This window comes from Panthera pardus, unplaced genomic scaffold (assembly GCF_024362965.1).
Source record: "Panthera pardus isolate Hobbes unplaced genomic scaffold, ASM2436296v1 HiC_scaffold_24, whole genome shotgun sequence".
Classification (NCBI taxonomy): domain Eukaryota; kingdom Metazoa; phylum Chordata; class Mammalia; order Carnivora; family Felidae; genus Panthera; species Panthera pardus.
Window position 1 is genome coordinate 22139209 of NW_026526810.1, and position 17646 is coordinate 22156854.

Genomic DNA, 17646 nt, shown 5'->3' on the forward strand with positions numbered 1-17646 from the left:
TAAATGATACATAGTTATATACTCCTTTAGTTATATGGTCCTGCAGGGCAAAATTCTATGCCAAGTAGGCACAGCAAATACCAGAGTCACATCATACAGCTGCAGGAAGTTTCATCAATTACTGTTTCAACCTTCATGTAAGAAAGGGGTTGCCTGATGTGGATAAGTGTGGAAATGTGACAGATCCTCACAAAACAGAGGGTGGTTAGCAAATGATATAGAATTTGTTTTAGCAAAGAAGATTATTGAAACTGAATCAGAACACACAGAACTGGAGTATTTAATACCAGTTCCTTAGGGAAGGGAGAAAAGAATGTTAAAACTAGAGCCTCAAAATATATTTGATTTGCGTTAAGCATTTAATAAATAGTATATAGTTTATAAAAACTGTCATTCTTAAATTATGCTTTGCCTTTATAAAGCTCCAAACTAAAATAATTTCTTTAGATAGTATTAAAAAGAGTTATCTGAGGGGTGCCTGGGTGTCTCAGTCAGTTAAGTGAGCTGAAACTCTTGGTTTCAGCTCAGGTCATGATCTCCCCGTTTGTGGGATTGAGTCTTGCATTGGGCTCTGCGCTAACAGCGCTCTCTTTCTTCTCTCTCTGCCCCTCTCCCTGCTAGAGTGCGTGCTCTCTCTCAAATTAAATAAATAAACATTAAAAAAAAGAGTTATCTCAAACTAGGGAGATCCAACTGCAGTTAGGATTCAAATACCCTAAGTGGACCCACCAAGCAAGTGGCCACCCCCAGAATGAAGCCTGTGACCTAGGCCTGGCCTTACAGGAGTGGCCACTTGAGAGCTGCCTACGCCAATTCTTGAGGCTGAAAACACTCCTTTTGAACCACTGAGAACTCTATTCTATTATGGGACTACTCTAAATTTCTTCTGGGCAAGGTCCTTGCCTGATTCATCCTCTTTGGAGCCATCACAGTGTGCAGCACTGAGTTGTCTGAGCCCAGAAATGTCTAATGAAGGGACAACCGCTTTCCTTGTTTCAAGCACAATATACAAGAATATACAGCTGTGGAATATATTAACACACTAATTAACCACATTTTCCACTATTCTATTTTTTAAACACTCATTAGAATGAGTAGAGGTAGGAACCATGCCACCTACTTAAAGATAAAATATCTTATGAATGCATAGTGATATTTCAGATTCAAATTCAGGACTAAGGGATTTTTTCCCCTTTAAACTCTTCTATATAATAGCTCTCTATTCTTTCTTTGACACGGAAAATCTTGGCCCTCAAATGCACTGAGGATGACAGAATTAGAATATCCATAATTATTCACCTGCTTTATACTACAACACACAACAGTTTCAGTAAAACAAAATTATCACCACCAATACTAAAGACAGTTGAAACATATCTTGGCATATGCCATACTCATTCCTCATCTTCAATGAGGTTGTATTAGCTATACTATCAGGTTATCAGCTATACTATAGTCATTTCCTAACATATTCTCCTTAGTTTTTTTTTTTTTTCTTTCAGTGGTATTTAGTGTCACTACCCATTCTGCCTGATCCAGTGATAGGCATCAGGAAAACAGGGCAAAAGCTAGTCTCTACCCTGTAGGGAGCTTCCAGCCTCCTAGGGAAGCCATGAAAGGCACAGAGGTTTCATGATGAGAGGCAGTCCTGTAGATTGACACAAGTTGGAGGTCAAGTCAGGGAAGGCTTCCTGAAGGTGGTGGCCTGGGTCTGACCAGACTCCCCGGGAGCCCTGAACGGTCATGTGTATCTGGGTTTGCCTGCAGGATGGAGGCTGATGGTGCCCACCAACTTCTTTAAGGTGCTAACCCTAGAGGCAGCAGGCAGGCAAACTGAACTCCACTTCCGATTGTGATGCCCAATATACCTGTGGATTATTCAGTTTTGACACTTTTGTGACCACAGAAAAGGTGAACTTGTGTCAGAATTTGGGAAGTTTTTTTTTTGCAATGGATAATGGGACATTTGGATCAGCATGAGCTGTGGGGGAAAGGAAATTTTTTTCCAATGGTGCTGTGAAGACTAGTCTAAAGCCACACTGCCTTTCTTGTTCCTGATCCATTTGTCTGATGCCAGAACACTTGGGGTAAGCAGGGCCAGTGGGGGAACCAACATTCAGGAACAATAAAGCTCAGATCAAGATGGGGGGTCTTCGGGGTACCTCGGCGGCTCAGTCAGTTAAGTGGCCGACTTCAGGTCGGGTCATGATCTCGCGTTTCACGAGTTTGAGCCCCGCGTTAGGCTCTGTGCTGACAGCTCAGAGCCTGGAGCCTGCTTCAGATTCTGTGCCTCCCTCGCTCAAGCTCTGTCTCTGTCTCAAAAATCAATAAACATTGAAAAAAAAGATGGGGGGTCTTCAAGGGATGCTAATAAGACTGCCTGACCAAATGACCTTCGCTGTGGGGATATAAATAATTATATGTACCCTACGCTTCAGTTTGCATTAAAACTCAATGTAATAATCACAAAGGATTATTGCACTGCATATCACATTCTACAACATAACTTTTTTTAAATGTTTATTTACTTTTGAGAGACAGAAAGAGACAGAGCATGAGCAGAGGGGTGGAGAGAGAGGGAGACACCAAGTCCGAAGCAGGTTCTAGGCGCTGAGCTGTCAGCACAGAGTCTGATGTGGGGCTCGAACTCATGAACCATGAGATCATGACCTAAGTCAGATGCTTAACCAACTAAGCCACCCAGAAACTTCTCTACAACATAACATTTTAATAACACCAACATTAATATTTAAAGTAAACTATTTTCCTAATAATAATGGTGCCCAGAGCAAGCAGTAAGAAACCTTCACCTAGATGTGTTATCTCAAGGTTTTTTTTGTTTTTTTTTTTAAATCGGTCAATTTGGTACAATTAGAATTGGCAATTTAATTATTCCATAGATATATTCTAATTTTAGATGGAAAAATCATACATATCTTAAGCACCAACCTAATGAAACTTTCTTCATTTCCTAAAATTAACCTCCCACTGAGAAGGTGTTATGTTTCAAAGATTAGAATACTACATTTAAAAATGCAGGGTGACTGCCAAATTAAAACATTAATTTTAAAGTCTAGTGCTAAACTGTCTGGTCTAGTAACAAGACAGTTACTGTTAGCAAATCTTTAGATATATTTGTAAGTAGGATCTGGTTATGTAATTTTAAATTCACAATTAGACATGCAGACCCTGGAGAAGACCCCAGGTGGTTTGCAGTGTTAAACAGCAGATTAAAGTCGACAAAACTAATTTCTTTACTTTAATCTTATTAGTGGTACAACAGCTGTCAAATGTAACCATCTCTGTGCAGCCTTTTGAGACACAAACAAAATGCCTCAATATGTCAAATGGAGAAGAGTATTTACCAATCACTATGGCTAATTGGCTTGCAAAATAATTTTTTACTTTTATTGTCTTAGGGAAAGTTAGTCACTTCTAGTAGGCTTGGATATACAAACAGATATTTAGAATTATATTCTAACAATCCTGCTTAGAAAAGAGGAATTATTTATTAACAGTGGGCTGTATTCCAGATTTCACCCACACTGGCAAGTACCATTTTATTAACATTTACTGAGGGCTACGATGTAGTGGGCACATGAAGTGGTACTTGGTTTCTAACTCCATAATATCTAGAACAGGTAATAACAGGAGTAAATACTATGATCAGTTTTCTCCGTATGTGCCACCTGATTTAAGTTCTGAAAAAGGTATTTAAGGTAATATTGAAATGTTCTATTTCTTTTTTCAACTTCATTGCTAAATATTCCCTGGACATTTTGTCTTATAAACAGTTATGAGTGGTTTTTGTCTATCTTTCTCATTTTTTGTTAGATCACTTCGTCTTGTCCCTCTTTGGCTCCTAGGTGGGAAAAATGAGTCCACAAACATTTCCTATATGTATACCAACAAACCACTACAAAAAAAAAATCCTAAACTAAAAATCCAAAACCAGTCAGTCTCTCCCCCACCAAAAGTCAAAAACTAAACCACAAACAAGTAACAATAACAACAACAACAAAACTCCAGCAACTCACAGGCATAATGACAGTAATTTTTTATAAGATATTAATGAAATGGTATTTTATTTTTATTAAAATGGCTAAAGTTACGTGCTCACATATCAGAAACAACAAGGCAGGAAGGTACAGAAAACAGACACCAGAACAGGATGCTCAGTCCTAGCTGCCAACGTGATGACTGATGACAAATCCTTTCATATTTTTAAGCCTTAGTTTCTTCATTTATATCAGTGATAACATTGGGGAAGACGTGCCAAAAACTCTGTTAAAAAATCTAACATATTTATAAAGCAGTTTTACTACTCTTGTACTTCTGAAAACGCCAAGTGTTCTGCAGGGGTTCTAAGCACTCCTTCGCAAAGGTTCTCTTGCACATCTTCTACCCACCACGATAAACAAAGCACCAGGTCCGTGGCAATAAAAGTATGTTAAATGACTAAATTCCTCTTTGTATTTGGTAATAACAGTATAAGCAATAGGGCTGAAATTAAGATAGTGGCAACAATTATAGATGAGTGAATAAAACTGACAGGAACTCCCTCCGCCCCCAAATGTGAAATAAATAAGGAATGGATGCCTTTTACTTTTCCCTGAATTGTCATTTGCCCAATTCATTCATACCTAAATATTTCTGATATTGTTCTAACGTGTACAGCTCCCTAAGCACACCCTATTATTTCAGGCCTCCATGATCTTGTACATGCTGTGCTCTCTGTCAACTGAGGAAGATTTGTTAATTTGGCAAACTCTGAATCTTTTCTTTTAAAGCCCAGTTTGGATGTTATAACTCTGTGTCCTCCCCTGGCAGTTAACTGCTCCATCCTCTGTGCTATTTCTGTACTTGGTGCATACTTCTATAGTTTTACTTAGCACACTGTACTAAATTACATCTTTCCTTGGTTAGCTCACCCCCTAACAAGTGAGCTTCCTGAGGATATGGACAATGTTTTCCTTATTTCCACAACTCTATTGCCCAGCACATAGTTCACAATCAGGATGGTATTAATCCTGTAAGTAAAAGGTAGAAATGTGTAATGACATATTTGGTTGTCAAAACAATGGGAACACAGGTATCTAATGGCTATTTAATGTTATTTAATGGGCCAAAGGATGCCACACACCTTCCAGTGTGAAGGACAATCCTGCATTCTGCCCCAGATGCCACTGGCGTCCCATGTTAGAGTATGACAATTCACAAAGCCCCTTTATACATATTAGCATTTCATCTTTACAACAACCCTGTGAAACAGGAATCTTTCCCCTATTTCCCAGATGAAAAATACTACAGCCAATAAGGCCTTATGAGACAAGTCTCACATCAAATACTGGCAAAGCTGGTATTTGAACCCTAATGCTCTGACACTGAAACCCAGTTAAGTTTAATCCATTAGTGCATTATATTCCCCTTTCTCTAATTCTAAATACAGGTATTTTTGGCTTGAGCTCTAGAGCTAGCCAAGTGGAAAAGTGAGTATGTTTACAGAAGTAAATTTTAGCCTAACATACATTATGTGTTAGACTGTGGCATGTACTTGTAAAATATGATATAATCTTCATCCTCTGTAGGTAGTTTTCAAGGATTCAAGTCCCAGAAGGTGACAAGAAAAGAGAGTTACAAAGTTAGGAGAGTGCTACATAATTCATGGTTCTGAAAGTACTGAAGTGTGTTTTCAACAAGACTGCTGTGTTACACTGTCTAGAACACCAAATGACTTGGCTACATGCTCTTCATCGATTATGTAATGCATTGATACTTTGCCCATAGAAATTCATTGTTGACTTTATGAAGGAAATTAATAAGAAAATTGGATTTACTTAATAGAAATTAACCTTATAACCATCTTTGTTAGAATGCATCAATTTGAAAAGGTGAGAGATCTGTATTTACCTTAACTCAAATGTCAATGTAGAGAACTATTTACATGCACTTTGATTTTCAATAAGGCAATTAACCTGATCTTTGAGTCAATAGCTAGGCTTGGTGAAAATAATTCCCAGGAAAAGGTAATAGTGCAAAGAAAATGGCAAGCAAGTGAGAGCCTCAGGTAAGATGTGAATAATGTTCCAGGAGTGATTTAACAATGATAGTCCAGTTAAAGATTTTCTTAACCAGATAGATAACCAAAAATGTTTGACAAATTGTTGCTGGAGAACTTTCTACATGATAACAAATGCCTTAACGTAGACTGAACTACAAATAAAGTTTCAAGTCTACTTGTATTAGAAAACATGAATCCAGCATCTACCAATGCAATTTTGGTAAAACAACAACCCCCTCTGGAATGAAGTTTTGCATTTCTTATTGGGTGAGAGAGAGGAAGGAATAAGAGATGATACAACGCTCTGAAGTTTGCATCAGGTATTTAAGTAAGCCATACTCTGAGATAAATGTTGAATAATATGGAGATACTGCTTGGTTTCCCTGAGAGAAACAAGACTGCAATCCCCAAAAGGGTTGCCCTGAAATGGGATAAGCCAATGCTTTTCTTCTTTCTGTTAGGTACTATAAAATGACTTAACTAACAGAGGACAATTTGTCTTTTACAAACGCTGTCTCTTTCTCCTAGTGACTGAAACTGTGCTATTAAAGGCATATTATTCAGTTCTTAAAAATATAATGAAGCTCTATCTTGTAGCGCGTGATTACTGTTCCGAGCTGCATCATGCTGCCAGGATTTGAGGGGGAGGGACAATTGATCTCACAGTCTTCTCACCTTCTAAACATCATAGTCTCGGAGTCAAAATAGGCAACTGTTTTCCAGTTTCCAAAAATAACTTGTGAAATGATTGGGTTTCTCATGAACAAACTTATTTTTATCAAAAAGTTGGACTATGGCCCATTATGATCAAGCCTGGGAGAGCAGGGTCTAAAGAAATACACTTTTCAGTTGTTTGTAAATGTTACCAGGATTCAAACTAATTCCTAATTATAATGTTGATGACGAGGTAACCAATCTGGGACTGAGGGCCACCAAGAAAGTTAACACTTGATAGCTATAAAAAATATGAATAGTACTGTTATTTGTGTTTTAATGTTTATTTATTTTTGAGAGACAGAGAAGCAGAGAGACAGAGTGTGAGTGGGGGAGGGGCAGAGAGAGTGGGAGACACAGAATCCGAAGCAGGCTCCAGGCTCTGAGCTGTCAGCACAGAGCCTGACATGGGGCCTGAGCTCATGAACTGCGAAGTCATGACCTGGGCCAAAGTCTGACACTTAACTGACTGAGCCACCCAGGCACTTCTATTCTTAAAGAATAATATATAATACATTTTCTTACCTTTGATCCTGAAGATAAGCTCTGCACTCTAGAGTATGCTACTTAAGTGTGTTTGCCTTAGCAACCAGAGACAGAAAGTTTAATCTACATAATTTTCTATACAGAGTCTCCAAACTGGGGTTAGCAGAGAGAAGGAAAGTTCAGCCAGTCCCAGCTTGTAGAGACATTTAATGTTCATAAAGAACTATACTCTAGAGAACTTGTAGAGCGTGTTTTCTCTCTATTTCTACTTTAAACTGTGGGCATTCATTCTTTCTTGATAGGAAAGAATTTAGAAAAACAAAAGAGGTCACAAGGAAGGCTCTATAACACAGTGAAGTATTTTCAACCCAATCTAGAATTTAAGAAATCTTTAATATTTGTATTTAAAAGTATCAGGCTCTTTCGGTTTGAAGGGACAGAAATTCACTAGAAATATCTCAAGTAAAAGAGGCATTTATTGAAGGTTATTGGGAACTTCCCATGAATCCAGGAGAAAATGAACTACTAGACCTCAGGAGGGCAGGAACAATGGCAGCTCTGTAGACTGGACCCGCTCTCATTTCCATCTCCCTTCTCTCTCCTGAAACAGTTCTGTTCTCCTCCTTTTTTCCCAAATGGCCTTCGTTAGCCCTGCTAAACTTGGAGTGAACAGAGCCCTGTAATGGCCATCCCAGAAGTTACTCAACGTGATTTTTCAAATTCAAATACACTAGAAAAAATGAGCTGGAGTTGTACAACTTTCCAACTGCAAATTCCTGAGAGAGATATTTGACTGGCTCAGTTTAACTTTCTGGGCTGAGTTTTAAGTCTGATATTGTTGGCTAGTCTATAGATTGGCTGCTCCAGTCAAATGTCCACTCTTGGTTGAATCAGGTATGGCCATTGAGGGAGCATCACATGGCATAAAACAGAGCTGCTAAGAAGAGGCATGGTGCAATGCTTAGAACAGGTAGTATTCAAAACACCCAGAAAAACGACAACAGATATGAAGTGAGTATGACAAACCAAGAAGAGAGATGAAAGGATAATAGGGGAGGAACTCATGGTGAAAGCTGAATTAACAGAGTATGGATTGTGTTGCAACCTGAAGAGAAAGGCAAAGATTTAACAAATTTAACAAAAACAAAACAAAACAAAACAAAACAAAACAAAACAAAACGGCAAAGTAAATGAGCCCCCAAAAGAACAGACAAGTGAGTCAAGAGACCAGAGTAAGAAGTACGCTATAGAGCACATGAGGCCAGGCATCTCAGGAAACTAAGTTTGCAGACACTGGATATGCAGCAAAACATTCCTTTTCTGAAGTTTGTGTATACCACCAGAGTGCCTGTTCCACCAAGGTAATACAGCAGGCTCTAATGATACTTAGAGTTTAATCCATCTCATTTTCTATGATTCTAAGTTCCCTATGGACAGGGTCTATTTGGAACGGTTCCTAAATGTGGCAGTCCCATTCCCATGTCCACACATGCTTATAACTGATCCTAAGAAGGGACTCCCTGGAAAATAGTTTTTTCCCCTGGTCATTAGGATTGAAAAGTCCTAGAAGCCCTAGATTATTTACCTGCTTCTGGAACACAAAGGAATATCTCTTTTCCATTATAAGATGAACTCCACCAGTCTCTACTGTGTATCATAAGACCAAGAAAAGGGAACAGAAGCCTTTAGAGACAAAACCTCAATAATCATGGGAAAGCAATTCTGAACATTCTTGTTGCTATTCGGAATGAATAAACATGCTTTCAAAAGGGATATTATGGCTCCCTCAGGGTGCAGTCACGTTCCAAACATGACGGCAGTCGACCCTCATTCTGGTAGCAGGCCACAGACGAGGCTGCTAGTGACTGTGAGGAGTAAATAGGGAAGGCATACAAAGCCCCTAGCAGAGTGACCAGCACTAAGGATATACCCAGTAATGTTAAGTAAGGTCTGTCTCCTTACCAACGCAAAGGATCAAGTACAGGCAATACTGCCAAGTGAATAAACTGCACAAAATCACAAGTTTTATTTTATTTTACTTTGGAGAATAAATTTGTGGTATCTTGTAAATGATCTTCCTAGGAAGCAAAGCTCCACCTCACATCATTCTAAATTTATTTACTTTTATTATTATATTCAGTGACTGCTGTTTTACCTAAGACCGATTTATTATACATAGATGTATATACCATAAAGCAAAAAAAAAAAAAAGAAAACAACTTAATTTGTTTGATATGAATAAATAGGTTTACTTTATAAAGAACACGGCAGTGAGAAGTATCTATTTTTTTTTTTATTTTTATTTTTAAAAATTTTTTTTTCAACGTTTTTTATTTATTTTTGGGACAGAGAGAGACAGAGCATGAACGGGGGAGGGGCAGAGAGAGAGGGAGACACAGAATCAGAAACAGGCTCCAGGCTCCGAGCCATCAGCCCAGAGCCTGACGCGGGGCTGAAACTCACGGACCGCGAGATCGTGACCTGGCTGAAGTCGGACGCTTAACCGACTGCGCCACCCAGGCGCCCCGAGAAGTATCTATTTTTAACATAGTTTAAAATCGGGACCATCTCATAATATACCAATGTGCTGTGATTCTAAAACTGTGGTAAGGATGACCAAGAGTACAGTTCTAGCATCCCCATTTGGCTTTTTCAGTAAGTGGCAGTTATAGATACTTGACTTAATTATAAATACATAGAAATTTAAAGAAAAATTTAAAAAAAATTCCTAAAGAGTGGTCAAAATCAAGGAGCCTTTTTGGCTGAGATGTGACCATATTTCAAATCCACAGAGTCAAGTATTTGATGCAGTAAGCTCTTTTTTTTTTTTTTTTTTTTAAAGTTCTTTATTTTGAATGAGAGACAGAACATGAGCAAGCAGGGGTGGGAGGCAGGGAGAGAATCCCAAGCAGTCTCTACACTGTCAGCATAGAGCCCAACATGGGGCTCGATCTCATGAACCATGAGATCACGACCTGAGCTGCAATGAAGAGTCGGACACTTAACCAACTGAGCCACCCAGGCGCCCCGATGCAGTGAGCTCTTTTCCTGCTTGATTTCTATCCATGGGAAAAATAATTAATTCATGTATTCAAATGATATTTATTAAGATGCCATTATGATTTACACTAATATTGTTTTTATAAAAATAAAAGTAATGTATTTACTATGGTTTCTGGTCCCAAGGAATTATAGTCTATCTGGGGAGATGGCAATACAATAAATGGAGTACAAGATAGTTCATTAATAAAGTGCTAAACTGAACTATTCCCTAACCCGGTAGATATTTTTTCAGTGATTTAGATGAAGATGCATATATTCTACAGATCAACTTTAGGTCTGACACAAAGTTAAAGAAAAAGACACTAAGAGGTCAAATCAGGATCCAAAATGGATCTTGACAGGCAAGACTAAAATTTATCAGGATGAAGTTTGTGCTTAAGATGAAAAAACAAATGCACAAGTAAAACAGATTATAGCTTTTTAGAAGCCAAAGTGGCAGAGAGTTGGGGATTTAAAGCTCAGTTAATTAAGATAATATCAAGTCAACATCATAACAACCACAACAAAACCCACTGATATTAACTAAGTGCTTTCTTTGCACAGGGCACTTAACAAACACACACATTTTTAATTCTCACAACAGCCAACAAGTCCTACTCAACAAGGTAGTGTTACTATTTAACTGAGGCTCTGTTATAACAAGCAATTTGGACCAATGTCATATAACTAATAAGTGAAAAGCAGAGAATTTAAACTCAGATCTGACTCCAGAGCCTATTTATTTTTTGCTATACTATACCATCTGCATTGTTCTGTGTTGATGAAACTATAGTACTTCTATATAAAAATTGGGTCCAGAGGTGCAATTAAGGAAGATAAGCACGGCTAACAGAGAAGAAATAGGGGCCTGGTGAGTTTTCCATTGAACAACCTAGAATGGCTTGGAGAGTTAACCATTTGGGTCCTTCATTGTCTACGAGTGTCAAGAAATAGGAATACCAAGGAAGTGAAAGGCAACCTAGGGATGACTTAGCCTAGTGATCATGGCCCGAAAGGGGATGTGGGTTTCTTTGTGAATTATGAACATCTATTGCTGCCTGAAAAGGGTTCGGATATGTAGAATGCTAGTAAGTACCAACTCTCCCTTCTATTATCATTGTTGCTCTGTAAATCTGTTATAAAAACACAACACAAAGCTTTGACCACAGCTTCTAATCACATCAGATCTATCTTCTTATTTACATCACTTGAGGCATTCTCTATGTCCAAAGAAAATGACAAACTACCATCTATTTTCAAATATTAAAAGCTGTAATAAACAATTGTTATTAGCCCAAACCAAAGAAAAGGCTAGAATATTCATTCATTCTTTTGTACTTGTTTTCTGCAATTAAAATTAACAGGCAAATTAATATGAGTAATCCCAAAAGTAGATAAAACATGAAATGAAAATTGCCTTGTTTCAGGGTGATCTTTCTTGGCACTGAAAACAATTTTATGGGAACACATTTGTTAAGAAGGTTGATTTTGGAATACCACATCCTAACTAAGTCCTCTCAAGGATGCAAGGATTCAAGCAATTCTATGGGTTTTCCCTGGTTCTAACAAAAGCAAAACAACTGCTTTGTACAGAATAGTAGTTGGAAGGAATATGAGAAAGAACACTTTCTGAGTTAAGCCACTGACTCATGCCCACCAGAGTGTCTGAGTCCATACTAAATCTCACACAGCTGTGGCATTTCTCTTGCCCCTTTCTAAGTAAGCAGCATAACACTCTCCTAGACTTAATCCTCTAGCCCTGAGAAGGGAGGCTAGTTTAGAAAGTCAACATGATCTTGAGCTGTGCTCAGGAGAAGAGAATCTTAGAGTCACTGCTCGATGCCCACTGCCCTGAGTGTTGGCCTCACTTAGCAAGCAGTGCCTGGATGAACACACAAATCTATTGGCCTAAGGTGAGATGAAGAAACAAACTCTCAATCCTGGCACTGTGGTCAGCTGGTGACCATCAGAGGAGTACTGGGCTGGACTCCCAAGATTCCAGAGCTTGTTTCCAATGTTGGTGCACTAACTCTTGCTCAGGTCTTTTTAGAAAGTATGGAAACTTCTTCTGTTCCCAAAATGATAGGCACAGATAAGCACCAAAGCATGCTTTTTGCCACAATGACAAATGTAGCTTTTGTAAAACAGGCATCTAAGTTACCAGCCAGAGAGCTCAGTCTCATGCATGTTTAAACCTACCACAAAACAAAAAAAAGCAAAACAAGACAAAACAAAAAACTATAGGTGCATTTAATTTTACTCTTTTTAATGTTTATTTATTTCATTTGCGAGACAGAGAGAGAGAGAGCAAGAGAGTGAGCCTGACACTGGGCTCGATCTTATGAACTGTGAGATCATGACCTGGGTGGAAATCAAGAGTCAGGGGTGCCTGGGTGGCTCAGTCAGTTAAGCAACCGACTTCAGCTCAGGTCATGATCTCATAGCTCGTTGAGTTCTAGTGCCACATCGGGCTCTGTGCTGACAGCTCAGAGCCCGGAGCCCCTCTGGATTCTGTGTGTCCCTCTCTCTCTGACCCTTCCCCTCCTCATTCTCTGTCTCTCTCTCTTTCAAAAATAAATAAACGTTAAAAAAAATTTAAAAAGAAAAAAAAGAAAACAAGAGTTAGACAGTTAATTGACTGAGCCACCCAGGTGCCCCTACAGGTGCACTTAAGATGAACAATATGAATGATTAACAGTTATCAAAGCCCAGTCCCAAAGAATCAAATGCCATTTCCTTTCTTTTTAAAAAACATTTTTTTAATGTTCATTTATTTTTGAGAGACAGAGATGGAGTACGAGTGGGGGATGGGCAGAGAGAGGGGAGACAGAATCTGAGGCAGGCCTCAGCTCCCAGCTGGCAGCACAGAGCCCGACATGGGGCTTGAACTCACGAACTGCAAGATCATGACCTGAGCTGAAGTCAGACACTTAAGCCACCCAGGGGCCCCTGCCATTTCCTTTCTTATCTCAAATTTATTTCCTCTCTCCCTGTCAATTAACAAACACTGAGTGATAACAACACACTGTCACTAAAGTCCATTTTGATAAGAAATATCAACTATCCTGGGTTAGAAAACCTCCATGCGTGCTATATCTGACTGATGTAGAACTTTCTGCTACACAGAAAGATATCCTGACTCAAAGGATACCTATAGCTTCTTTTATTAATCTCTACTTTGTCAGTAGAGCAAAGGAACCTAAACTAACTTCACTATCAGTTTGTTCTTAGAAATGTATCATTTCGAAGAGATAATATAACACTGTCTTAAAGCAGGCAAAACTACTACTTAAAAACTGTTACCTAACATTTATATAACGCTTTGAGGTTGACAAAAACTCTCACATAAAACTCTGGGGATTCATCCAATCCCCAGAGTAGCACTATGAGGTGCATATGACTACCCCTGAGTAACCAAATGAGGAAACAGATGCCACAAGAATAAGGCACTTGCCCCAATTCTCCCAGCTGGTCACTGGCACAGGTAAAACCGGAATCCAGGTTTGTCCAACTCCAAAGCCAGTGCTATTTTTATTTTACCAAAATGTCTCTCAGGAGAAAAGATGATATATTCTTGCAATTTCTGTAGTATCCAGTGGACAAATAAAGCACTCACTTTTGTTGGGCCAACTAAATATTTAAGTTTTCTCAGTGATACAAGTAAACTTTTATCAAAACTTCTCATTTAAACTCTGTAAATAAGAGTCTCCACAAAATATCCAGAAACCGTGCATGCTACCCCTCCAGAATGTAGTCCTTCTGAAATAAAGCTGTCTGCTACTATATCCCAGGCGGCCAGGGATCACAGAGTGACTTGAGAGAAGAGGAAAGCAGATCTTGGGTCCAAAGCTTGTGCAGGATCCATATGACAAAGAGCAATTTGCAGTTAAAGACTGAACTGCAATTCAGTTGCCAGCTATTTGGCCAGGACTCTAGACTATGGCAGTCTTGGCTTCAGACTAATCTTCCTGTATGTTAGGGATTTCTTCAAATTTCACAGCTCAGGCCTTTGTTAATGTACTTACCTCTTCTTGTACTACCTTTTTGCTACTACTATTCAGTTCTGTTCAATTTATGTAAGCAGTTAAAGCTGCCCAGGAGTTCATCCATTCTTCTTGTTTTAGGATTAGAGAAGGTCATAGACCAAGGAGATTTCCTTTTTAAGGCTTTTAGGCTCGATTTGAGTTTTGTAAGTGAAGTCGAGCACCTCTGTTTTTCTCCCTAATGGGGAGTGTAAGCTTTTGCTATTCAAGCCTGAATACACATACAAGTTTCTTGTGGTCCCCCATATGGAAACCATAGAGCAGAAATGACTCACAAATGAAACGTGAAAGACAGATTAAAAAACTATACTTACTTAAGAGGAATTCGTGAGGCTGTGTTCACATTTGTGGTTGGGACTACTACTTGAAGAATGTGTTCAAGGGCTGTTAATCCACCAGCAACTTGAAATGCAATCTGATCTGCTACATTCTAGACAGAAATACAAGTAGAAATTAGCCCAATTTCTCAGGCATAGAATGATCACCAAATGAAATATTTAGTTGTAGTGTCAAAGACTCTGTTGGTTCAGTTATTCTACAAATACTTATTGAATGTTTATACAGTGCTAGGAACAGGAGGTTGAAACTGGTGAACACAGAAGACATAGTTGCTGCCCCCATGAAGCTTAAAATTTAGTGGATGAGAACAACACCAATCAAATAACCATAAATAAAATAATTTCAATTATGATAAGTACCTTGAAGAAAAAGGGAAGGTGCTCTATAAGAATAATAGGGAACCAACTATATATTGGGGAAAGGGTCAGCACAGGCTTTTCTGGTTGAGGTTCTGAAACAGGCAAAAAAAAAAAAGGGGAGGGGATGAAGTGCTCCATGCAGAGGGCAAAACCGTTTTATACAGAATATTTTAGCAATAATTTTAAAAAGCAGATCATCTTGTAATGTTAATTACCACCTAACAAGACAAACTAACTGTCACAAAGATTTCCTCTTGTATTACTTTTTTCCTTGGCAATACAAGATAATCTCATACCTAACCATCTCTATATATTTTTTTCACCATTTCAGCTATTTTAGGGAGAATCTTAAGTCAGCATTATAGAACTCAACCGATGATTATTTCTTTACAATTTCTGAATTGTTTACAAGTCTTGTGAAAGGAACATCTCTGAGCTCTTTGCATTTCTCTGGCATGGGGACAGGCAAGAGCAATTCTATGGTACACTGTATTAGTTTCTATGCATACAAACAATCACCGCAATCTGCTATTATACCACCACCTTTATGTTTCTTCTAAGAGCATGCTATATAGTTCATCAAGCCCTGAAATATCTTTGAAATACTTAAGTATTTTTGGGGGGATAAGAGGGTGCATCAGGGAGAGATAGGAGTTATACACAAGATCTGTCAAACATGTTTGTCTGATTCTTCTGATGTTCTAAGCACAATGCTCTGCTTGATGTGGACTACTGACTTCTGACGAGACTTTGGTAGTACAGTGCCTTAGTCATTTAATCGCTCACTATGTGCACAATAAAATACAGTTTGACACTATAATAAGTTTATTGTGAATCCTAGACAAGAAATCATACTTTTAGGATAGAAAATAAAGAATTTTTGTTTTTAATGGGAAAAAATGTTTCTTTGCAATAAAACTAACCATCAAAAAAACTGAAAAACCCAGGTGTATTCAGTAATTTGAAACCATCATGCTGTTACCATTCTTTCTTCATAGGCTAGGATGTCAATATGATTAGAAAATAATAATAAATTTTGTATTAGCACACAACACAAAGAAAACTGCACTAATCATAACTGTATAGCTGGAAGAGTTATGGCAAATTGAACACATCCTATACCAAATCCAAAATGAAAAAGCAATAATATAAATAAAAATTAAAAAAATAACAAACAACGCCCTGTACATACCCTGTAACAACTCCAAAATAAAAAATAAAAAAATAGTTTTATAACATGCCATAATATTCTTGATGCCCATCTCATTCACTCTCTCTTCTTCTTCCCCAAATGTAAAAGCGATCCTGATTTTTAAAATCATAGATTACCTTTGTCTTCTTTTGAGTTCTATAAAAACGGAATCATACTCTACATATTCTACAGAATCTACATATTCTTTTCTTGCTCAAATTTTTTTTCTAAATTCATCCATATTGCTGCCTATACCTGTGTTTCATTCATTTCCCTTGCTGGAATATAATATTCCCTTGTCTGATTATATACATCAACTTTTTTTTTTTTTGGAAAAATTTACTTTATTCTAGCATCTTTTTTCATCCCTTCCACATTACTTTCACTTTTAACATTACAGGGTGAAGATAACCATTATCTTATTATCTTAATCAACTTATTTAAATGTTTCACTGCTGACTGACATCTGGGTTTTTTTTTAATGTTTATTTATTAAAAAAATTTTTTTAAAACATTTTTTATTTATTTTTGATAGAGCACAAACGGGGGAGGGACAAAGAGAGACGGAGACACAGAATCCAAAGCAGGCTCTGAGCTATCAGCACACAGCCCGACCAGGGGCTCGAACTCACAAACTCACAAACCGGGAGATCACGACCTGAGTCGAGGTCGGACGCTTAACTGACTGAGCCACCCAGGCATCCCAATATTTATTTATATTTGAGAGAGAGGGAGACACAGAATCTGAAGCAGGCTCCAGGCTCTGAGCTATCAGCACAGAGCCCGATGCGGGGCTTGAACCCATGAACTGTGAAATCATGAACTGCGTTGAAGTCAGAAGATTAACTGAGCCACACAGGCGCCCCTCAATTTTTTTTTTTGTTTGTTTTTTTATTTTTGAGAGAGACACAATATGACCAGGGGAGAGGCAGAGAGAGAGAGGGACACACAGAATCTGAAACAGGCTCCAGGCTCTGAGCTCTCAGCAGAGAGCCTGACAAGGGGCTTGAACTTGGGATTGGTGAGATCATGATTTAGATCAAAGTCAGATGCTTAACTGAGTGTCCCAAGGTCTGAGCCAGCAAGGTGCTCTGGGTTGTTTCCACTTTCAAACTCTGGACAATGCTGCTTTAAACATTTTTGTACATGTATTTGTGCAACTGTGACATGCAGTTATGTTGGGTATATGAGTGGAATTCCTGCGTCATAGAGTATACATAGGTTCAATTTTATTAGCTATGGCCAAACAGCTTTCTAAAGTATTTGTGCACATGATGAACTACAGTGATAATTTCAGCTATTCTACATTCACACCAAAATTGATTTTATCATTTTTTTAAAACTTTAGTCATTCTTATGAATGCATAATAGCATTTCATTGAGGGTTGTTTTTTTAAATTAAAAAAAATT

The 17646-nt window shown here is 38.2% G+C and overlaps 1 protein-coding gene across 3 annotated transcripts in view; it reads right to left on the reverse strand.

Annotated features, from left to right (window-relative positions):
* Nucleotides 1-17646, reverse strand: part of SCAPER (S-phase cyclin A associated protein in the ER) — a 504168-nt gene that overhangs the window by 146576 nt on the left and 339946 nt on the right. For all 3 annotated transcript variants that reach the window (XM_019441359.2, XM_019441358.2, XM_019441356.2), the window contains one exon: nucleotides 14661-14776. In XM_019441359.2, the coding sequence (XP_019296904.1) occupies nucleotides 14661-14776 (116 nt within the window). The remainder of the gene's footprint in view (nucleotides 1-14660; nucleotides 14777-17646) is intronic.